Source organism: Nyctereutes procyonoides, unplaced genomic scaffold, assembly GCF_905146905.1.
Source record: "Nyctereutes procyonoides isolate TBG_1078 unplaced genomic scaffold, NYPRO_anot_genome, whole genome shotgun sequence".
Taxonomy (NCBI): Eukaryota; Metazoa; Chordata; class Mammalia; order Carnivora; family Canidae; genus Nyctereutes; species Nyctereutes procyonoides.
The window spans coordinates 39,904,368-39,929,904 of NW_026575044.1; the positions used below are offsets into that span (position 1 = coordinate 39,904,368).

Sequence of the window (25,537 nt, forward strand, 5' to 3'; positions counted from 1 at the left end):
ACGTATCAAGCTGCTTTATACATTTCCTGTGCTGTTAGAAATTAAAACAGGAAGCAAGGTCATTCCCACATAGATTTGTAGCGGATATGTTTTCTGAGCTCAAACAACAGACTTTTCAGCCTATTTATGGCTGTAAATCTCATAGAACCAGAGCTAGGGATCTTTTCTCAACCTCACAGGCTATTATATAACACATCCTGGTTCAGGACTTTCTTAACTCTCATCTGGAATATTACAGTACTCTTAAAATTCTCCCCACCCCCAGTCTTGTCCTTATTGAGCTCATCTTTTTACATATTTCCCAGAGTGGTTTAGCTGAAATGTAAATTTGACTGTGTTATTTATCTGCCTTATTTCTTTTCGTGGTGTTTCTCAGTTCCCAACAGATCCCACAGGACTCTCAGGGACTGCTTTCTGGAAGAGTGTAAAGTAGATGAAACTCCAGCCCCTCTCTGATATCCCCACTACAGTACCACTACCATCCTGAAGCAGAGTACTTTCTATTATCCATTTGACATATTGAGTTGCTTTAAATTTTACTGTGAGAAAAGATTTTTTATGATTAAATAATAGTTTTATAAATACGGTCCTACAGGTAAAGTTCAAACTCCTAAACCAGTTTGGGGCTTTCCAGCATCTTCTTTGAACCCTTATCACAAACTTGATACTTTAGCATCACAGACCCTCTTGTATGTAGTTCCTCTATGCCTTTGCTTATATTGCCCATCTGCCAATAGTATTCTCTGTTTTCTTCTCCCCACCTGACTAACTGCTGTGCTTCATTTAAGATTTGTTTCAGGTGTTACCATTTTCAGAAAGCATTTTCTAACTACTTTCCAGGCAGGTTTGGGTTAGGTATCTTACTTAGTGTTCTGCAAACTCTGTGCTTAGCTTCCATATAGCTTGCCTTTCTTCCTTGCCTTTCCTTGCCTTTCCTTGCCTTGCCTTTCCATTTGTTTTTCATTGTTTGTTTCTGTTTAATTTGCTAGAGTTTGAACTCCTTAAGTGGAGGAACTATGTTTTAAAGTTATCTATAACTACAGTGATTCTATAAAGCCTGCATGGTAGACAAATAATTGTGCAGTATATTGATTGTTGCTGTATCTTTGTGATGTATCTTGCAATAGATATGTAACCTAAAATTAAATATATTCTCCGTGTAAAGATTTGCTTTCTTTTGCATGTGTTCATTGGTTATAATGTCTACAAACACTTGAGTTGAAATAGGCATTTAAAAAGAAAGACAAGAATATAATACAGAGTTTTTATTAAGCCTAGAACTTAAGTTTAATAGCTGTTCTGTATTTTGTGCACTTGAAACGTGAAGCTTTTCCATGTAATCTCATGCCAGTGTTGACCCATGTGGATTAAAATAGCCCTATTTTAATCTATGACCAAATTAGGAATTAGAAGATCTACCCAGTGGGGATTTGTAAATTATTGTAGTTTGTAGTGTGACAGGTTTATATAAATAATTGCAGTGATTTCCACTGTGTGTTTTAAGTTAAAATCTAGGTTCAAATCCAGAAACATATTGATACAAGTATGTGATTTTTTTTCAGCATTGGTTATCTTCAAATATTTATATTTTCTTGGAGGGATCATCAAAATTGACTTCTTGGAGGGATCATCAAAATAAAATTGATAAAATTTTATTTCACTAATCTAAAATATATATCCATGATCCCTCAATTCACATTTGCTCAGTACTCAATTAATTGTCCTCAGTGTGTGTAATTAGTATATTTATTTTCTGAGATAACTATCAAGTTATATTTTAATGAAAAATTTTTAATAGCTAGTGAAGTCATTCCAGAATTTATTTAAAACCATTCTTAACACATTGAACAGTTCTCTTTTATAACTAAATTCACTACAAAATAATTCTTAATATTTTTGTTTTCAAGAACTTGAACGTAAAATAAAGTGTTAGTTGTAATATTTCAATGATTTAAAATTATAAACTTTTATTTTCATACAGATAAAGACACAATAAATAAAATTAGAGATTTACGAATGAAAGCTGAAGATTATGAAGTAGTGAAGGTGATTGGTCGAGGTGCATTTGGAGAAGTTCAATTGGTAGGTTATTTTAATGAGATTAAAAACAATAAAATTTAAAAATCCATCTGTGTTTACCATATGTTATTTGGTTGGGATGGTATTATTTTTATAAAATTGTAAAGCTTTAAGTCATTCTAGATAGTCTTGCCAAAGGATATGAAAGCCTAGAGTCAGATTCAGCAGCAGTATGAGATATTTTCCCCAAGCATCCATGGGTAGAGAAGAAGTTTCAAGTATCAGAAGAAAAATCTTTACTCCTAATCTTAGACTTCTAAAATGTAATGGAATCCTAAGTTTTATAAATAGAAAGCAGCATGCATAACGGTGGAGAAGGGGGAGTGTGCTATAGTATCGAAATAAAGGTATTTTTCTTTTTTTTTTTTAACTAAATAAAGGTATTTTTCTAACATCACTTGCCTTATGGTAATTAAGACTTGACATTATCTAATTGAAATAATTCAACAGAAGAGATGAAAGAAAAGTGGCTAGAATAGTAATGTTATAAGTTATTTGACAAGGTGTTAAAATCATTTAGTAAATTGTTCTGGTAAACATGTTCATTATTTTCTGTTTTCAATTTTAAAGGTAAGGCATAAATCCACCAGGAAGGTATATGCTATGAAGCTTCTCAGTAAATTTGAAATGATTAAGAGATCCGATTCTGCTTTTTTCTGGGAAGAAAGGGACATCATGGCTTTTGCTAATAGCCCTTGGGTCGTCCAGGTATGATTTTGCTACTGTTTTTTGTTTTTTTTTTTATTGCTGTGCTAGTTTGTAACTAAACATATCAGAGAAGCTGCGTTTGTATTTTATAACAGTAATAGAGAATTTACTGGCAATTACAAAATTATCTAATGTATTGTTATGTTTTTAATCATAAAATTTAATTTTATTGAATTGTCTCTAGGAGGAAAATAAGGCCAAAGCAAAGTAATTATGTCTCTGTAGACTTTAAATATTAGAAAAATTAAATAATCTACTTTGATTTGGGAGATATCATATACTATCATCTTCTAAGTAGATACTTTTATGTAATATTGAAATCTAAGTTTTTTTCCAAATATGAGATCCTTTTATTCTGTTTAGTTTACCATTTATTCATCTATTTGTCTCTCATTTTGTGGAGAGGAAGGAATGGGAAAATGAAGGAAGAGGTGGGAGGTAAGGTAGGCCTTCAAATAATACTGTGTTGGCTGTAGGTTTTACAGTGGGAAGAATACACTTGAAGTCAGTAGTTGTAAGTTCTAGTTTTAACTGTCAAAAACCTATCTGTGAAGCTCTGGCCAAGTTTATTTTTATCTTTGGGCCTCAATTTCCTTGCTCAGAAATGTGGAAGTTGGCTTAGATTGGTTATTTTCATCTGTGGAGAATGCCTCAGGTGAAGTCATAGGGACAAGCAGGAATTTGGAGAGGTTATAATTCTGGGTTTTCTGTTTCTAGCTCAACTAGAGCAGCTCCATAGTTTATGTGTCCTATATATTGAAATTATATAAGAATGCATATGGGGGAAATAGTCTTCTGGTTTAAAAAAAAATGCTGGGTGGACTAGACCATTTCTAAATTCTTAACATGAATTTTGTGACTTATTAATGTACAATATGTAATGAACAGTATCCTAAATAAGCATACTAGCATTTGGCACAAAAGGAAATGGAAAATGTTTAAGAGTTCCATATGCCTTTTTATACTTGAAATGTCTGCTCTGTTTTTATCAGCTGTGTGGAGCGGGGATTTTCAGGCTTGATATTATTGACATTTTGGGCCAGTTAGTCCTTTGTTGTTATGGCTGTCCTGTGTATTATTAGATTTTCAGCAGCAACTCTGGCTTCTACGCAGGTGCCAGTAGCAGCCCTTCACAGTGTGCATACCATTTATAACAAACCAAAATTGTGTCTAGACATTGTTGAATATTTTACTTGGTGGTAGTGAGGGTGATGGTGGTCGGGGACAATTCTTGCCTCTGGGACTGAGAACCAGTGATACAGAAAATATTCAGTGTTCTGTAGATAGTTAAAAGCCATAGGACATAATTTTTAAATTCACAGTTTATGCACTTGAAGCTTTGATTTTCTTGCTTTTTTTGATACATTGTCTATAAATTTGGTAAACTGCCACCAAATCAACATTATTTAATTGTAGTGCCCAAATGATAAATTGTATACTTTAATATGGGATAGCCATGAGATGCCACTTAGTTTCTTATCCTTCCCTAAAATATCTTTTTAAAATAACTAAATCTGTAACTAAAATCATTAAACACTACTTAGAAAATCAAACAAAAAATTTTTAAGACAAATGTCTGCATAAATAAGGTATCATTTTCTCTAGGGCCTTATTTTATTTTAGCTTGATTCTGATTTCATGTTTACTTGAAATGTTCTTTTGTAAATTTGCTCTTTTTTTTTTTTTTTTTTTTTTTACTTCAGCCCTGGTCATATAATAAATACATTTATGCCTGTTATTCTTGCCAGTTTCCTATCAGTAGATTTCACTCTTCCTGCTTGACTCTAGCTGTTGTGCTCTCCCTGCCTGCTAGTTGTTATTGCTCCTCCTCCTGTTGACTGCTGTTACTGAGCATCTGTTGTACCAGGTGCTTTCTACATTCACTAATCTTTTTAATTCTAAAAGGCAGTTAATCCTTATGGGTATATCTTCAATTTATAGATTAATTTATGTTTCTATCGATTTGACATTTTTTATATAAATTTATTTTTTATTGGTGTTCAATTTGCCAACATATAGAATAACACCCAGTGCTCATCCCATCAAGTGCCCCCCTCAGTGCCTGTCACCCAGTCACCCCCACCCCCCGCCCACCTCCCCTTCCACCACCCCTAGTTCGTTTCCCAGAGTTAGGAGTCTCTCATGTTCTGTCTCCCTTTCTGATATTTCCCACTCATTTTTTCTCCTTTCTCCTTTATTTCCTTTCACCATTTTTTATATTCCCCAAATGAATGAGACCATATAACGTTTGTCCTTCTCCGATTGACGTATTTCACTCAGCATAATACCCTCCAGTTCCATCCACATTGAACCAAATGGTGGGTATTCGTCGTTTCTAATGGCTGAGTAATATTCCATTGTATACATAAACCAAATCTTCTTCCTTATCCATTCTTCTTTCGATGGTCACTGAGGCTCCTTCCACAGTTTGGCTATTGTGGACATTGCTGCTATAAACATCAGGGTGCAGGTGTCCCGGTGTTTCATTGCATCTGTATCTTTGGGGTAAATCCCCAGCAGTGCAATTGCTGGGTCGTAGGGGAGATCTATTTTTAATTCTTTGAGGAACCTCCACACAGTTTTCCAGAGTGGCTGCACCAGTTCACATTCCCACCAACAGTGCAGGCGGGTTCCCCTTTCTCCACATCCTCCAAGGTAGAAAGAATATGTGACCACCAAACCAACTCTGCAAGAAATTTTAAGGGGGACTCTTAAAATTCCTCAATTTGACATTTTTAAGCATTTACAAACTGGCACTACTACGTCCAGACTTTGACTTAGCAGCAGGTGTAAAAGTCAAACAAGCTATAGTCCCTTACATTTTTCTGGAAGGGATTTTAGTGATCGGGATTTAGGGAGGTTAAATAAATTACCCAGTCACATGGCTATTGGACAGCTGAGCCTACAGTCCAGTTTTTCAGACTTCTTGAGAATTGTGGTATTGATAAAATTTAACAGTAGACCTCACAAAAGCACATTATATCAGAATCATGATATTTCTTTGCTTAGGAGATTTGTATATTCTTTATTGAAACTATTGTAATTTTAAAAAATTCTCACTGTAAAAATTGAATTAGTATAGGAACACATAGAGAAAAAAGTTCCATCTAACTCCTTGGAAATAACCATCGTTCCTTTGTATATGCAAGGGCCTTTGTAGTACTTATGTTTGTGTGTTTTAAGAGTACTGTAATTACTGCAATTTCATTAATTTAATAAAATCTTATGTTAGTATTTTTGTCATTTTTTAAATCAAGCAATGTTGCTTAATGTTAATGATTTCTTGTGTGTCTTTGTATAGCTTTTTTATGCATTCCAAGATGATCGTTATCTCTACATGGTGATGGAATACATGCCTGGTGGAGATCTTGTAAATTTAATGAGCAACTATGATGTGCCTGAAAAATGGGCACGATTCTATACTGCAGAAGTAGTACTTGCATTGGATGCAATCCATTCCATGGGTTTCATTCATAGGTAAAGATAAAATGTTTTAAATGTTTTCATTTATTGAAGGGGGAAGCTGAAAAGTACTTAAGCTTTATTTGATTGGTATCCTACTCAGAATCCACCTATTCTTCTTCATGTGACATAAGTGGTATTTTAGAATTTAGAACTTTGAAATTCAGTTTTATTATTTCAGTTTAATGTTGATATAAATGTATCTTAATGTCTCTTAATCTGATTACATAGCTTTTATTTGGTGTTCTGAAAAATAAAAATTGTAAGTTGGTTTTCTGAAGTATGTTCATTTTTTAATAAACTAATTTGCTTTTGATTACTTTTTGTATGCAAAGTTTTTAATATACAGATCAGTTTGCTTTTAGTTAGTGAATAGATCATATTTATTTGTTAGGAGAACAGTTCATCTGTTTTGCCAATACCACTTGAATCCCATGCAGTTGCTGTGCTAAGTGCCTGGGATACAAAAATGAAAGTGATTTAGAACCCTGTTTTGGGGTTATTTATGTACTTAAGTTGAAAAGTGTGTTTCAATTACTTTTTATGTCTGAGTATTACATTTTTTATAGTTATGCTCTCTTAAATGGGTTGCTTTCCCCCTTGGAAGAATTAAACTCTATTTAAAAGAAAAAGAGAGGGATCCCTGGGTGGCGCAGCGGTTTGGCGCCTACCTTTGGCCCAGGGCGCGATCCTGGAGACCCGGGATCGAATCCCATGTTGGGCTCCCAGTGCATGGAGCCTGCTTCTCCCTCTGCCTATGTCTCTGCCTCTCTCTCTCTCTCTCTCTCTATCATAAATAAATAAAAATTTAAAAAAAAAGGAAAAGAAAAAGAGATATTAAATGTCTTTTTCTGAGGCACTAATATATAAAGGAGTTTCCCTGCTGAACTACAATTTACAGATATGGATAGAGCACATATGAATAAAAAATGGCTTTATCTACAGTGAGTGAGGATATAGGGCCTAAAATAACTGCCTCATAGAATTTTTATCAGTGTCTGACTGGTTTTAGAAACACTCTACTTTTTCCCCCCCTCCAGAGATGTGAAGCCTGATAACATGCTGCTGGATAAATCTGGACATTTGAAGTTAGCAGATTTTGGTACTTGTATGAAGATGAATAAGGTTAAATAATTTTGTTAATTCAAGAAAGATGCTTTTTAGAAAATGCTGTAAGAATGTACTAACCATAACTGGACTTGTATAGAATTGATGTGATCTGTTATTTGTTGAAATAGATGCCATGGTTTCAATGTTTTATTAGTAACTTGTAAGCGATTTATGTTTTCCTCTCTACTTAAAGGTAGGTATTAATTTCCAGCTTTGTTAAATCCTTTATAACAACTCTGTAATATATAGTACTACTAGCGACTAGAAATGAAAGACTAGTGTTAAAATTAGACTTTCATAAAATTAGATTTCAGAGATATGTGTATTTTTTAGTGTTTTACTTAGCCTTCTGTCAACATGTAAAAGATCTTACTGCTTATTTTGGGAGTTAATCTTAAAACATACCATCGGTCCTCATTATTTACAAAATAAATAACTGTTATCTATGGCTGAAGTGGCAAGTATGCTACTTGCTTAAGTTGAAACAGTTTATATTCTTGGAAACTTACCACACAGCAATAGCCAAAAAGTTGTATTTATTATTTTTAAAAGAAAATTATTGATTAGAAGAAAACACTACATGAGAACTTTTGTGTGAACATTTAATTATGATTCTGTTGTGTTAATACCAGCTTAAATAAGTAACAGCTATGCATAGTTTTTGCATTTAGTTTTGGGGATATTTTTGGAGTGAGTTAAAATGCATATTAAATAGATATTCAGTGTGCTTAGTACCATTATACCCTTTTCCATTACACCTACTTCCCCATTTTATATTTATACAGTTAATTCTTGTTTAAGTTTCAAGCATGGTTAAATTGAATGGCTATTTTAGTAGAAATAAAAAGACAATAATTAAATCTGCATTTATATATTATTACCAAATGATTCATCCTATCAGTCCCTCAATCTGTTTGCATTGGCTTATATACTTGTTCTCTGCAATTATGATGTCATATTGGTACAACTGGATGACAGTGTGTCTTTCTAGTGAGTAATATTACAAAGTAAAAATCACTGATGCATCCATACACACAGGTATGCACACATATTTCAAATATACTGTGTATATAATGTATATATGTGATTAGACTGTATGTTCATTTTTGTCAAGTTTGCACAAGGTTCCTAAAGGTTTTATTAGGAAAGACCTTTTAAGTAATTCAGAATTTATATTTGTATCCTAATTCAAAAGTTGACCCGCTACTCTTTTTTAGGAAGGTATGGTACGATGTGATACAGCAGTTGGAACACCTGATTACATTTCCCCTGAAGTATTAAAATCTCAAGGTGGTGATGGCTATTATGGACGAGAATGTGACTGGTGGTCAGTTGGGGTATTTTTATATGAAATGCTTGTAGGTGAGTAAAGGGGAATTTTGTGTATCTCTAATATAGTTGTTCATCCCATTTGGCTTTTTCTAATAAAATATTTATTACAGTAAGCAATACTAGTTTTGTTTGTAGAAAACAAACTGATCCAAACCTGTTTTGTGTGTTTTTAAAAGCTGTTTAGAAGCTTAAAGCAATTTTGTGATGTGTTATTTCTTTTTTATATATTAAGCATATGTCTTTAATGCATATGTAGTAATCTTTACACATATAACATTGACTCTTTTCCTTTGAAACTGATTTTTTTTAATGTACTTTATTTGCTTTTGTTTTCCCTATCAATTTTTCAGGTGATACACCTTTTTATGCAGATTCTCTGGTAGGAACTTACAGTAAGATTATGAACCATAAAAATTCACTTACTTTCCCTGATGATAATGATATATCAAAAGAAGCAAAAAATCTTATTTGTGCCTTCCTTACTGACAGGTAAATAATCTTAACACTGAACTTTAATTTATTCTAAGGAAATTCTCATTTTGCTGCTCAATATTTGAGGACTATATCTAAGCTCCTATATTTGAACTTTCGGAATAAAAATATTGCCATTCCTCAAATCAGTAATGATAGTGAAGTCTAATATTTTGTGATATTCTGGATGGCTTTCTGGATCTCAAATCACTTGCCTTACCTAAGAAATGGGGTAATGGCTAGATCAGATGGTTTTTAAAAATTTCATTGTCGAATATTTAACTTGGTTAAAAATAAAAATTATATTTTCTTGAGTCTGAGGGTTTTTTTTTTAAGATGTAGCATCTCTGAAAATTAGAGTGCATCTTACAATCAATGGCATGTATTAATTTAATTGGAAGCATTTTTGTCCTAGTGATGGAAAAATGATGTATCTTCTAATCAGTGCAATTAAAGATAATTCAGTATTGTATAATTGAAATTTGCTAAGAGTAGAATTTAAATGTTCTTACCAAAAAGAAAGGTAAATAGGTGAGGTGATAGATGTGTTATGTTAATTAACTCAGTGGGAGAATCTTTTCAGTGTGTACATATGTCAGAATATCACTTTATACGCTTTGCATATCTTAAGATTTTATCCTCAATAGAACTAGTAACTTAATTTCATCAAATATATAATCATATATAATTAAATCTTAAGTTACTAGTGCAATGCTATAAAGACATATGTATTTTCTACCTCCTTCCCTCTAGAGATGGTCATTGGTATATGTCTTTCAGATTCAGTAAGCATTTTTATAAATGTATACTCATGTATGTGTTTTAGAAACAAAAATAATATATGTACCCTTATGGTTTACTTCTTAAATTTAAATATGAACCAAATGACGTAAGATTATGTTTAATATTTATGTTTGTATATTGTTAATTTAAATATTAGAGAGGCCTCGTACTTTTAGATCTGTTTCAATTTCAGATTCACTCAATTAATTTAAATTTAGTGCCCTTCATATGTCCTTTGGAGACTGAAATGTAGTCTTTGAAATTTTTACATTTCAATATATGTACTCTAAATGTAAGCGCTATGCTGTGTGTTAGGTGCTAGGGATATAGAAATGAAAAAGATATACAGTCACTGTTCTCCACTACCTCATAGCTCTTTGACGGAAATAGACAAGTGAATGAGATGTTTACTGTACAGAGATAAGTACTCTGAGTTAAGTACTGTCTGCCAGAGCACCATAGAAAGGTTCCTTGATCCAGTCTGGGAAAGTCAATAAAAGCTTCTTCAGAAAGTGTCACATTTTATCAAAAGCAATTTCTCTTTTAACTCATGAAAAACTTTGGAATTCAGGATATTCTTTTATAACCACTCTAAGTTTATAAGCACTCTAGTAGAAAACAGAAGTTGCTAAGTTCCCCTTTCTAAATCCACTAAAAGCAGATTTTTAAACATTTATCTCCCTGCTCACCTAAGAGGCCAGGAATCAGTAATTTGTTCCATTAAAACTCTCAGTTTTGTAGTAATGTCAAGAATTAGTTGTCATTGGTTTTTGATAGATCAGTAATATTTATAGTAGTGTATAAAATGGAAATTTTAAATTTAAGATGTCTTTCTGAGTTTTTATTAGCTGTTGGTGTGAAATAAAGTCATTGGTTGCAAAAAATGTGTTACTATCACAGTATTTAAGAGCTGTCAAGAAAATTCACTGTGTTTTATTCATTATGCTCATGAGGCAAAGTGAGTGATCTATCAGGATTTTTGTTGTCAACAGGAAAATCATGGAGTATATAACAAGTCTGTTTTTCATATATATATTTTTAAATTCCTCAGTATTCTGTCTTCAACTTATTTTTTATTTAAGCTGAAAATTATAGTGACAACCAATATAATATCAAAGTGACATAGAACTATTTTTATTATTAGGCACTGATTTAGGATTATTCCCACAAATATATCCGGACAAATTATAATAATATCTAAAATTATTAATAACTTTTTTCTTTCCCTCTCTATTTAGAGAGGTGAGATTAGGGAGAAATGGTGTAGAAGAAATCAAACGACATCTCTTCTTCAAAAATGATCAATGGGCTTGGGAGACACTCCGAGACAGTAAGTTCTTTTTCTTGCACATTACAGTAGATACTTGAAAGTAGTTGTGGTAAATATGGTTTGTTGAAACTGCCTTGCTATATGTGTATATTTGATGAAAATTAAAATACACAGATGTGGTTATGGATATTATTCTACTCTAAAGAGAGAATATTTGATAATGTTGGGAAAATTGTACTGCTTTTTCTCTGATATCTTATTTGAGATACCAAGGTGGAATACAATATACATGAGAGAGAATTGGGCTCAGCAGTCATAATTTGATAGTTGATCTTTGTTGAATTGCCTTTTGTCTTAGATTTTAATATATAAAAAAAGATTTTAATATCATTATGAGGAAAGTCAATAAAGGGTAATTAAAATATATTTCCTGTGAAAGACAAGTTATTATCTTGTTTATACTAAACTTAAAATATAAAATATAAGGTTCTATTATTGCTAAATACCAGAATTTAATTTGTATGAAGATATAGGAAATTACAGTATACTTGATTCCATCAGACTTGCAGCTTGCAATTCAGAAATGAAAATATGTAGTGTATAAGAAGTTATTTTCAGTCAATTTAGAACATTTTCCTATTTCAAAAAAAGTTAATAAGATGATTCATAGAAAACTTTGCTTAACATAGCTGACTCAAAATTACAATGGTACCAAATGTGCCCAACACCTTTGTGGATTTGGAAGGCCAAGAATTCATCTTTCTCCTGTTGAAATCTTAGGAATTTTTTTCTGTTTTCACAGAAAGGATAATGTATACCAGTTCCTAACTTTCTGCTGTAGCAACAGTAGTAAACCTTAATAGTGAAAATGAACTCAGCTGTGTGGTTTTAGAAATCGTTATAAATTAAGTATGTAGTATTTGTTTTCTTTGTTTTTAATTTTTTTTAGTATTTGTTTTAAGGACTAAGTTGAGACTGTGGGAAAATTCAGGGGAAAAGAATCTTGTTAATTTTGAAGAAACAAATCATAGTTTTGCCAATATCAGGGAAGTATCCTAGTTATCAAATATTTTTAAAGGAACAGTTAAACTGCCTTCAGGTAGGCACATATACTGTATACAAGCTATACAATTGACTGAGAAGGGAAAAGGGGAAATAAATTCTTGGGGAAATTAAGAAATTATACAATCACAAAGAATGACATTGAGTGACCTGCTATCTGGAAAAACTACAGGAGCAGTTTGACCTGGAGAGACTTTATTAAGTTATATACTGGAAAAAGGAGAACTTCCTCCTCCCTATAAATAAATGTGACATGATTGTTGTTTTCACACTCAATGAGAAACTTGCAAAGACAGAGATGAGTAGAGTGAGATGATGAATGGTTGCATTGAAAAACTGGGGTTTTTTTCAAGCTGTGCTCTTAGAAGTTGAAGAAAGCTAAAAACGTAAAAATATGATTATAATCTTTAGAAAATTTAAAAGATGACTGAAGAAAATGCAAAGTATCTTCTGTATTGGTTTAAATTCTTTCTTAAAGTGAAACAATGTATAAATAACTCTAAAGAATAACCATAGAGTAAATTGCTCTAAAAGTAGGGAGGACGCATTTCCTTTGGTGTATTGAAAACCTGATATCAATAAGTAGAGCAGGTAACCTGGTCAACAAATACTGAACACCTGCTTATATGCTGAGCACTGTTCTATCTCAGGCACTAGGAAAATATCAGTGATCAAACCAATGAAAGTTCTTTACCTGTGGAGCTTATAGTCCAGTGGAATTGGGGAGTCTAAATCAGTGGCATTTTATGATATTGTTATACCTCCTTAATATAACTTTATAGTAATTTAAAAACAGGTAAAGTGAATTACTTCGTTGATTTAAATCAAACAGACTTTATATTTAGAGAATCTTTATAATTAGGTAATTTTATTAGTATTACTGATATTTCTGTATCTCTTAAAAATCTGTATTATCTATGACTTTGCTGTACTGTACTTAGATTTAACATAGTTATAAATATTTTGATATCTTTTCCTAATCCCAGTAGCTCTTATCTTGTGGTTATTGTTAAAAAAAGAAGAAAAGAAAAAATTGAAGTCTGTAGAACTTACTGTTTTCTTCTTCCCGTTCCCTCTTCCTACCCTTTCTCCACTTCCCACCCCTAAAATACCAAGAATACTTTTATTGTGAATTGACCTCTCTGACCTGCTAAGCTTTTAAAAATTAAGTAACAGTTACAATTCTTAATTTTTTTAACTTCTCTAATTTTATTTAGCAGAATTGCTTACCTTTTCCAAATAACAGTTCTTTTAGTAGCTTTACCACTTACATGTCTCTAAGTTACAATGGCAATTAATATTTACCATCTGTTCCTGTGGGGGCAGGGTACAAAATAGCTTGATTTGTGGCAGAATTTCCATGCACTTCCTGATCTTATTCACTCTTAATTTAGAGACACAGAGAATTAAGATTGTAAAATTACTTTTTCCCTCATTTGAGATAGAATTGAAAGAAATGGCAGGAATGATATTAAAGAAAGGAGACGGAAGAAATGAAAAGACCTAACTAACCTGCTACAGGTCACCCTACTTGCAGATGACAGTGTCAGGATTCAGATCTTCCTGACTCAAAAGCTTTAGATCTTCTGGAATACCATGTGCCATTTAAGTAAAACCAACCAATATTAATACAAAGTGGAAATGTTAGGGAATCAACATTCTTCACAGTTAAATTTTGGAGAAAATAAAATGGTAACTTTTATTACATATAACAAATATATTATTAACAATACTATGTTAAATATAATAATGTAATTTGCAAAACACTGTGCCATTCATGATCTCATCTGAGATAAGATATTGTGATTACCTAATCTACTATAGCTGGTAGGAAAAGACACAAGATGATAATAGGAGTAACTGCCAGCTCATGTGATAAGTTTTCCATTCATTTAAAAACAAACAAAATTAATTGTAAGCATATATATGGTATTCCAGGTTCTTTGCATTAATTAAGTCTTGTATCCTCCCTTTTAGAGTTGTACATTCTCATGGGAGGGATTATCAGTGTAGGCTTCATAGATAAAGAATTTGGGGTCTCACAAGTTTCAGGGACATAGAAGTTGAGACTTTCTCAGTATTGTGGTAGGTTCATGTTTTAAAAACATTAAGAAAAATTATCTTCTTTTGTGGCAAAGTATATATAACATAAAATTTACCATTTTAACCATTTTTAACTGTATAGCTCAGTGGCATTAAGCATCTTCACATTGTTGTGCAACCATCACTACCATCCATCTCCATCAACTGACTGAGCTACCCAGATGCCCCTGTACTTTTTTCTTTTATTATTATTTTTTTATATTTATTTATTTATGATAGTCACAGAGAGAGAGAGAGAGAGAGAGAGAGGCAGAGACACAGGCAGAGGGAGAAGCAGGCTCCATGCACTGGGAGCCCGATGTGGGATTCGATCCCGGGTCTCCAGGATCACGCCCTGGGCCAAAGGCAGGCGCTAAACCGCTGCGCCACCTAGGGATCCCTCTTTTATTATTTTTATTTGTAAAAGGTCAGTAGTTATATCCTCACTTTCATTTCTGGTTTATTTGTATCTTCTCTTTTTTCCCCTTAGTCTAGTAAAAGATTTATCAATTTTGTTGATCTTTTAAAAGAACTATTGGTTTTGTTAATTTCACTGTTACTTTTCAATTCTATATTTTGTTTATCTGCACTCTAATCTCTACTGTTTCTTTCCTTACTATAGCTCTGGGCTTAGTTTGCTCTTCTTTTTTTAGTTCCTTAGGGTGTCTGCTGGGTTATTGATTTGAGATTTCTCTCTCTCTTTTTTTAGGCAGGCATTTATTTACAACTAAAATTTTTCTGAGTATTACTTTTGCTGGATCCTGTAAGTTTTGGTTGTTGCTTTCATTTGTCTCAAAGTATTTTTCTCTAATCTCCCTTGTGATCTCTTCTTTGATTCATTGGTTTTTTTTTAAGAGTATGTTGTTTTCACCTTTTTGACATTGGCTGTAGCAACTTTTTACTAGATACATCTCCAGAGGCAAGGGAAACAAAACCAAAAATGAACTATTGGGACTTCAAGATAAAACCTTCTGCACAGTGAATGATACAGTCAACAAAACTAAAAGGCAACCTTCAGAATGGGAGAAGATGTTTACGAATGACATATCTGATAAAGTGTTAGTATCCAAAATCCATAAGGAACTTATCAAACTCAACACCCTAAAAATAAATAATCCGGTTAAGAAATGGACAGAAGACATGAATAGGCATTTTTCCAAAGAAGACATCTGGATGGCTAACAAACACATGAAAAGATGCTCAATATCACTCATCATCAGGGAAATACAAATCAAAACTATAATGAGACACCACCTGACACCTATCAGAATGGCTAAAATTAACAACACAGGAAACAGCAGATGTTGGCAAGGGTGTGGAAAAAGGGAAACCCTCTTACATTGTTGGTGGGAATGCAAGCTGGTACAGCCACTCTGGAAAACAGTATGGAGTTTCCTCAAAAAGTTAAAAATAGAACTGTCCTGATTCAGCAGTTGCTCTAGTAGGTATTTACCAAAGGATACAAAAATAGTGAATTGAAGGGATACATACACCCTGATGTTGGTAGCAGCATTATCAACGCTAGCCAAATTATGGAAACTGCTGAAATGTCCATCAACTGGTGAATGGATAAAGGAAGATGTGGTATATATATGCAGTGAAATATTACTTAGCCATAACAAAGAATGAAATCTTGCCATTTGCAATGACATGGATGGAGCTAGAGAGTATAATGCTAAACTAAATAAGTCAGTCAGAGAAAGACAGATACTGTGTGATTTCACTCATGTGGAATTTAAGAAACAAAACAAATAGAAGAAAAAAGAGATAAACCAAGAAACAGACTGTTAACTATGGGGAACAAATTGACAGTCGCTGGAGGGGAGGAGGGTGGGTAGGTCAGAAGTTAAATGGGTGATGGGCACTTATTGTGATGAGCATTGGGTGTTATGTGTAAGTGGTGAATCATTAAATTCTTCTGCAACTAATACTACATTATATGTTAAATAACAACGTAAAACAGTAACATTTTAGAAATATATATATATGTTTATGCAGATTATTTTAACCTGAACAGTCTCTTAAATCATATTCCCATGTGTCCAGTGCCAAGGTTAACAAATAGAACCTTCCACCTGAGGGATGCCTGGGTGGCTCAGTGTTTGAGAATCTGCCTTCAGCTGAGGTCGTGATCCCCGGGTTTTGGGATTGAGTTCCACTTCGGGCTCCCTGAATGGAGCCTGCTTCTCCCTCTCCCTGTGTCTCTGTCTCTTTCTCTCTCATGAATAAACAAATACAATGTTTTTTTTAAAGAACTTAAAAAAAATACTGGAATTTAAATAAAAATTTGAAACCAAAGACTATGTTATTTTCCAGGTATTTGTGAAACTTCCAATTTTCCTTCTATTGTTGAAATCTTGTTTCATTCCACCATGGCTGGAGAAGATATGTAGTTTTATTTCAGTATCTTTAAATTTATTAAATTGTTTTTTGGCCTAACATATAGTTTGTCCTGGAGAATGTCTCATGTACAATGTGTATTCTGCTGTTGGTGGAGTGAGTTTTATATGTCTGTTATATCTAGTTGGTTTAGGATATTGTTCACATCCTGCATTTTCTTATTCCATCTTTTGTTTGAATGTTCTGTTCATTTATTGAAAATGGGTTATTGAAAACTCCAACCATTGTTTTAGAACTGTTTGTCCACTTATGTCATTTTGTCATTTTTATTACGTATATATTGGGGCTGTGTTGTAAATGCATTTATGTTAATAATTGTTTCAACTTGATGAGTTGACTCTTTTTATCAGTTGTATCAAACATATCTCTTGTGTTGTCTCTTTTAACCATTTTGCTTAAAAAAAAAAACACAAAATTTTACTTAAAGTCTGTTTTGTCTGATATTAGTATAGATCCTAGCTCTTTTTTCCAAGGAATATCTCTCATTCTTTTAGCCTATTTGTCTGTAGATCTAAAGTGAATCTCTGTATACTCCATGTAATTAGTTTTATTAATCCATTCTTCCTTTTTTTACTTTTTTAATAAGTGAATTTAATTCATTTAGATCTAAAATGAACACTAAATATAATAAACACTTCTGCCATTGTTCTGTTTTCTATATGTTGTCTTTCTGTTCCACAATTCCTGCATTATTACCTTCTTTTGTGTTGAGTGGATTGTTTTATAGCATATTGTTTTGATTCCCTCTCCAGTTTCTTTCTATATATTATTTAGTCATTTTCTTACAGTGACTATCCTGGGGACTACATTTAACATCCTAAACTGATAACAATCTAGGTTGAATTAATACAATTTACTGTCAAAAGCATACAAAAACTGCTTCTATACTGATCCATTTTCTTCCTTTGTTATCATTACAGATTACATCCTTATATATTCTGTGCTCATTAACAAATTATAATTTTATGCATATTTCTTTTAAGTCATATAGGGGAAAAAGTGGATTTATAAAACAAAAATACATAATGCTGGCTCATATATTTACGTGTGTAGTTACCTTTATTTCTTCACAAGCTTTGAGTTAGTGTCTGGTGTTCTATCATTTCAACCTTAAAACTAACAGTTCTTGTAGGACAGGTTTATTAGCAACAGTCTCTAGTCTTCCCTTTACCTGGGAATCTCTTAATTTGTCCTTCATTTTTGAAAAATAATTTTGCTAGATATAGAATTCTTGGTGAACCATTGTTTCAGCACTTTAAATATGTTGTTCCATTGCCTTCTGGCCTTCAAAGTTTCTCCTTAGAAATGCACTGAAAGGGAGCCTGGGTTGCTCGTCAGTTAAGCATCTGACTTGATCTCAGTACAGGTCTTGATCTCAGGGTCATGAGTTCAAGTTCCTGTGTTGGACTCCACACTGGGTGCATATCCTACCTAAAAAAGAAAAAAAAGAAAGAAAGAAATGGATTCTTAATCTTATCAAGAATTCCATGTATATGACAAGTCACTTTTCTATTGCTTTCAAGATTCTTTGTCTTTTCAAAGTTCATTATAATGTGTCATAGTGTGGACCTGAATTTTTCTTACTTGGAGTTCATTGTGCTTCTTGGGTGACTGAAGCCCACAACAAGCAATACTAGTAAACCTGGGAAGGGGGAAATCTGATTTCCAGAATTACATTTCCAAAAAAAATTACAAAGCATATAAAGAAACAGAAAAAGTATGGACTATTCACCGAAAACAAAGGAAATGTCAGAAAACACCACTGAGGAAATCCAGATATTAGATTTATTAAACCGACTTTAAATAAAGAGACATAAATGTGCTGAAAGAGCTAAAGGAAACTATGGACAAAGAACTAAAGGAAGCCAGAGTACATCTTAAAAAATACAATGTATCAATAAAGAGAACAATGAACAAAATAGAAATTCTGGCACTGAAAAGTACAATAGCTGAAACTACAAATGTACTAGAAGGGTTCAATAGCAGACCTGAGCAGGCAGAGAAATGAGTGAACTTAAATAAGACCACCAGTATTATCAAGTGGAGGAAAAGAAAGAAAACAACATGAAAAAGTGAACTCTTGGGACATCATAAAGCATCCAACATACACATTATGAAAGTCCCAGGAAAGTAGAGTAAGAGGCAGAAAGAATATTTAAAGAAATAATAGCTCCAAACTAACCAATCTGATGAAACATATGAATCTACACATCCATTTGTTTAGTGACTTTTTCAAATTATTTTTACAAAGTCTGTATTCCTTGTCATGTGTGATCACTGATGTCTGTTTTCCATTATTATGTCATTGGTCAGCCAGTGACAATTCCCAAAATGCCAAAATTTACTAGCTTCTTTTTTCATTAAATATTCCCGTTTGGGATGCCTGGGTGGCTCAGTGGTTAAGCACGTCTGCCCTCGGCTCAGGGCATGATCCTGGAGTACCAGGACTGAGTCCCACATTGAGCTCCCTACATGGGGCCTGCTTCTCCCTCTGCCTATGTGTCTGCCTCTCTCTTTCTGTGTCTCTCATGAATAAATAAATAAAATCTTCAAAAAATATATTCCCCTGCTTATTTTAAGGTTTTTCTTAGATCTCAGAGTTCTGAAAAGGTTATTTTGATAGTTTTTGCCAGCATAATGGTTACTTCAGTGAAAGAGTGGCTTCTTAGAGCTGTCTGCCATTTTTTATGACATCAGCTGGATTCTTTTTTATGGGACATGATTCCTATATTACCAGTTACTTATGGAAAGGTAAATTTTTATAAATGGACTAGTCTGTATATCAGTCGTAATTCTGTAAAGCTATTTTTATCCTTACTTATTAGTTCTGATGTGATTATATGGTATCCCTTAAAACCTATATGTCTTACTGTAAATATAGAAGTATTACTTTTATAATTCTCCTAGGATTTCCCCTACTTGTATCTCAGAATTTAGACAGAGTTTATATCATTTTAAAACTACTCTGAAATGGAATGTAATCTATTTAAAAAACTAGATTAATCTTAAACAGCAAAAAATTCATCAGACTTGCTTTGCTTTCTTTTAAAATCGATCTTATAAGATAATTTTAAAGAATGGTTTTTTAGCCTGAACACTAAACCAGATAAATCTTTTTTGTGTGGCTTGTCCTGAACTTTCTTGGAATATTAGTTGTCTCCCTGGTCTTTACCCACTAGGTGCCACTAGCACACATCCCCCAGATATGACAGCTGAAAATGTATTCAGTCATTGTCAGATGTCCCCCCAGGGGGGAAAAATTGTTTTAAAATTGAGAAGCACTGTTTTAAAGTAAAATTTATGCCAAGATCACAATTGATTTATTTACTTCACAAGGAGAGACAAACCTCCCCTTCTGCCATACCCACTCATTTTACAAATTAGGCAGTTAGTATTATTAGGAAGCTAAAACTGTCTAGTCAGGCAGTTCTCTTGGTCATTAAGAAAAGAAAATGATGGAAAATTTCAGTACCAAAATGTTGTTCTCTCCAGGGCTACAAAAAAGTAACCTTGATTTCTAGTTTGCTGTATAGCAGATTAACAAAATACTGTATTTGAAACCAATCAACTTTGAATACAATTTAGTATGCTATGGTTTCTGAAAAGTCTTTTCTGTAGTCCTAACCGCTTGTGCATATTTTATGACATATTCCAAAACAAACCTTAATACTTTTAATATCCAAATTAAACTTGATGTATAGGTGATAATTAGAGGTGATTTTGAAGGTAATTGTTTCATAGAATTATAATTATCAATATCAATTGGTTAATAATCCTGATAAAACCAACTAAAATAGGATGCAACCCATATGAAATTTGTGGTTTGCAACTTACTTATATGTAAGAAATTTAGTCATTGGTATGGAATCTTTGTTTCCCTTTATTTTCATATTAAATTTGAAGTGAACTATTAATTTTGTTTCCATTTTTAGCTGTAGCACCAGTTGTACCTGATTTAAGTAGTGACATTGATACAAGTAATTTTGATGACTTGGAAGAAGATAAAGGAGATGAAGAAACGTTTCCCATACCTAAAGCTTTTGTTGGCAATCAGTTACCCTTTGTAGGATTTACATATTATAGCAATCGTAGGTAAGTATGCTAAACATTGATTTTAGGGGTAGGTACTCATTTTGTTGAGGTCTATTATTTTCTTAGGGATATCTCAAAATCACTTTAAGAACATTTAATGGTATATGAAGAGATTTTAATATGCCATTTTTCAGTGATGCATGATATTTGTAGTATTCCATATTTCATTTCTTTTAAACTCATCCATTGTCAAGATGCCATGTTTCAGAAATTATTTGCTGAGTAATGTGTTATATATGTTCAGGTTATAGCAACTAATAAATTCTATTAATACAATATCTTGGTTAAGCTCATTATCTGATTTTGTAATATGTTTTTTTTTTTTTTTAAGATTATTTATTTAGGGCAGCCTGGATGGCTCAGCGGTTTACTGCTGCCTTCAACTCAGGGCATGATCCTGGAGACCCAGGATTGAGGCCCATGTCAGGCTCCCTGCATGGAGCCTGCTTCTCCCTCTGCCTATGTCTCTGCCTCTCTCTCTCTCTCTCTCTGTGTCTCTCATGAATAAATAAATTTTTAAAAAAGATTATTTATTTATTTATTCATGATAAACACACAGAGAGAGAGAGACAGGCAGAGGGAGAAGCAGGCTCCATGCAGGGAGCCCAATGCAGGACTCGATTCTGGGACCCTAGGATCACTCCCCGGGCCGAAGGCAGGCGCCAAACCATGAGCCACCCAGGGATCCCCTGTAATATGTTTTGGAACAACAAATAGTTTTCTAGTATGATCATCATTATATTGATGTTACAAAGGCCTATAGTTTTTAGTAATGCAAAAATTGATTCCTCCCCAGAAAATCGCTAATGAATTTACGTGTCTTATAGCATGTAAGACCTTGTGATCTTGGACAAATAACTTTAAACTTTTATGCCTCCATTTCCTCAACAATAGGGATGATGATGGTGATGATACTTGTCTCATAGGACTATTATAAGGGTTAATTAAATCAAAACAGTAGAACACTGAACATTAATATTCAGTTAGTGTTAGCTGTCATTTGTATGAGCTGATGTTAACTTTAGTCTTCAAATGGGCTTGAGATATAAACATTTAACATTTCAGTATGCTGAGCATTCATTCATTCATTCATTCATTCAACAAACATGTTTGCCAGACAGTCTGGGTGGCTCAGAGGTTTAGCGCCGCCTTCAGCCCAGGACATGATCCTGGAGACCATGGATCAAGCCCCACGTCAGGCTCCCTGCATGGAGCCTGCTTCTCCCTCTGCCTGTGTCTCTGCCTCTCTCTCTGTGTCTCTCATTAATAAATAAATAAAATCTTTAAAAAATAAAGATCATGTTTGCCAACTTATTTTTTTGCCAGGTATATGCTAAGCACCAAGGTGCAGGGAGAAAGATGAATAAGATATGGTTAGTACCTTCTCTTAAGATGCTCATATCCTAGCGAGGGAATGGATATATTTTAAATTAAGCAAAAAGTGAACTTTTTTTATAAGAGCCTATTCAGGTCAAGTTTAGAAAACAGGAATGCAATTTAATCCTGCCTTATGAAATCTCTCCAGTAATCCAGTTGTAAGTCAGTACTGGATACTTTTTGTTGTACTACAGATAGTACTTGACTTTTGACTCTTAGAAAAGTCCAGTATTTTAATCCTTCCCCTCCCCAACACCCATGAATATAATATTGTGGCTATTTTATATTGAAGTATATATATATAGACAAGTTTCCTAGTGGTTTTTGCTTAAAAAAAAAAACTTTCTTTCTTTTTTTTCTTTTTTTCTATTATCAATTATTCTTTGGTTTGGTTTCTGAAACACTTGAAAAGTTGATATAAACAACCTCCAGTGTTTTTGGATTTTCTGTTGTTCATAGAAGTTAATGACTTTATTTAGGTTTATCTATATAAAAGTAATCTTGAATTAAGTAAACATTATATATACTATTTGTAGTACATTGTCATGTACTTGATTATGTTCTCTGGGTTTTCCTTGCATCCATATGATGCATATCCCAAACGAATTTCCAGGTTTCTCAAAAGTAAAAATTGTATTCTGTTCTTTTTTTTTTTTTTTATTCTGTTCTTTTTTTAAAAAAAAAATCTTTTGGTAATTTTTTTTTTTTGAAAGATTCTATTTATTCATGGGAGACACACACACACACACACACACACACACACACACACAGAGGCAGGCAGAGACACAGGCAGAGGGAGAAGCAGGCTCCACGCAGGTAGCCCAATGCAGGACTCAGTCCCGGGAGTCCAGGATCACACCCTGGGCCAAAGGCAGGCTCTAAACCACTGAGCCACCAAGGGATTCCTGTATTCTGTTCTAAAGTACCACCACCTTATTGAATAACATAGTGTTGTTTTATAATTGCTTATTACATGAGTGGTTGAAGGTGTGGTTATCTTAAAGAATCAGCAAAATACTGATTAGCCTTATGGTAATTAGTCTAAGTATAATTTTGAGTTACTGTCATGAAATAGAAAACTTCTGAAATTCTTACTCCTGAAATCCAAACATACTTTTAGAGATCTTTATTGCTGAAATATAGCTAAATGAAGAATGATTTATAATGGTTTAAAGGTTAAACCTTATTATTTTTATTTATTTGTAATAATTTAAAACCTCTCAAAAAGTTACTTAAATGACCAGATTCTATATGAAAGCAGCAATATAATATATACAGTAACTTTGAAAGAAAAAAGAAGATAAAAAGTGGAAGAATGAATCAATGTGTACAAGTGATGTCCTTATATTTTCAGTGCTGCATTCAAGAGAGTTATATTATTAACTTTGCAGAGGTCAAATATTAACCTCAGTTATATAGCATATTAAAATTTAGAAGAGGGGGGACACCTGGGTGGCTCAGCAGTTGGGCACTTGCCTTCAGCTCGAGTTGTGATCCGGGGATCCGGGATCGAGTCCTGCATCAGGCTCCCTGTGAGGAGGCTGCTTCTCCCTCTGCCTGTGTCTCTGCCTCTCTCTCTCTCTCAGTCTGTGTCTCTCATGAATAAATAAATAAATCTTTAAAAAAATAAAAATAAGATAAAATTTAGAAGAGGGACGTGTGGGTGCCTCAGCAGTTTGGTGCCTGCCTTTGGCCCAGGGCATGATTCTGGAGTCCCAGGATCGAGTCCCATGTCAGGCCCCCTGCATGGAGCCTGCTTCTCCCTCTGCCTATGTCTCTGCCTCTCTCTGTGTGTGTGTGTGTGTGTCTCTCATGAATAAATAAATAAAATCTTTAAAAATATAAAATTTAGAGGAAATCTTGGAGACCAAATGGTCTGATTTCTTATCTAATTCAGATTCCACTGGTATTGCTATATGATTTTATTTACATTACATAATGTGGAATCTCACACTGAATTTCTGAGACACTCAGTAGTTAATGGATTGAAGTTGTACTAAATCTAGATTTTGTGATTTGTTACACGGGACCTTTTCTCTACAAACCTGTTACATAGTGCGTATTACTGTCTCCTGATTATTTGATTCTCTACTGAATCTGAATAGCTTTCCATGGAAAATACAAATTAACATTTTCCTGGGTTTTTTTTTTTTTTTTTAGAACACTGTTATATATTTTTAATGGTAATTAAAGGAACTTGTCTTCTTTTAAAAAAACTATTAATGAATATGTAGTGCATTATCAGCTGCCTATAATAGCTATGAACTATTTAGTAGCTATTTGACATCTTTTTGAAGATGTTCTCCTGATGAACCAAGGTGGTGACTATAGTGGTGGTGATGATAGAGGTATTAATGGTGGTGGTTGTAGCATGTTAGGGGAAGTAGCAAGATCAGTAGCAGAGGCTACTACCTCTACCTCTAGCTAGTCCCCTTACCTTTATATAACATTTGAGAATTTGGAAAAATTTTTTTCATATGATCTGTTTAGATGTGTTTGATAATCTCATAAGATGTCCATAAAAAGATTTCTATAAGTCACTACTGTCTTATATGTAATTCTGACTGTACTGAATTTAAAGAGCCTTGTAAGCCTTGGAATCTCAAAATATTAGCAGGACACCACCAGAACTTTAGGTTATATTAACCGAACTTAAGGCTAAAGCTCCTTTTTTTTTTTTTTGTCCAGAAAGGCAGTATCAGTCTTGGCTAAAGAATAATTGGGGCAGAGAGAGAAGTTGTGCCCATGTCTTTAGAAGTTAACAAATCCTTATCCCCAATCCCTAATCCAAAAAGCTCCATAAACTAGGGCACCTGGATGGTTCAATTGGTTAAGTGTCCAACTCTTGCTTTCAGCTCAGGTTGTGATGTCAGGGTTGTGAGTTCAAGCACCGTGTTGGGCTCCATGCTTGGAGTGGAACTTACTTACTTAATAAATAAATAAAACCAAAAAAGCTCTAAAAACTGGAACATTTTAGAGGTTTGTTTGGTGACAAAAGCTGCCATAATCTGCTCTCATGGCCAAAAACCTAATCTGAACTAATTTGAGACTATTAGTGGTTTTTATTTATCCTACTTGGTATGAATATTCATATGTTTGCTGCAGGAATAGTAAGGTATATGATTATAGAGTGCCACTTCTGACCTAAATGGGGGTTTTATTTAACATATATATCACTTTTATACTGTTTCTAAAATAAAAAATTATGATCTTGTATTCAATTTTTCAAAAGCATAGCAAAGTACAATACTGAACATAAAAAAGACACGTAGTATATATGGTTGTTATTAAATACTGAAGAGTTTTTTG

The 25,537-nt window shown here is 33.4% G+C and overlaps 1 protein-coding gene across 4 annotated transcripts in view; it reads left to right on the forward strand.

Moving 5' to 3' along the window:
* ROCK1 (Rho associated coiled-coil containing protein kinase 1) overlaps positions 1–25,537 on the forward strand; it is a 145,878-nt gene that overhangs the window by 60,413 nt on the left and 59,928 nt on the right. For all 4 annotated transcript variants that reach the window (XM_055323997.1, XM_055323998.1, XM_055323999.1 and 1 more), the window contains 8 exons: positions 1,982–2,082; positions 2,650–2,787; positions 6,089–6,264; positions 7,290–7,374; positions 8,577–8,721; positions 9,042–9,180; positions 11,184–11,275; positions 20,692–20,851. In XM_055323997.1, the coding sequence (XP_055179972.1) occupies positions 1,982–2,082; positions 2,650–2,787; positions 6,089–6,264; positions 7,290–7,374; positions 8,577–8,721; positions 9,042–9,180; positions 11,184–11,275; positions 20,692–20,851 (1,036 nt within the window). The remainder of the gene's footprint in view (positions 1–1,981; positions 2,083–2,649; positions 2,788–6,088; positions 6,265–7,289; positions 7,375–8,576; positions 8,722–9,041; positions 9,181–11,183; positions 11,276–20,691; positions 20,852–25,537) is intronic.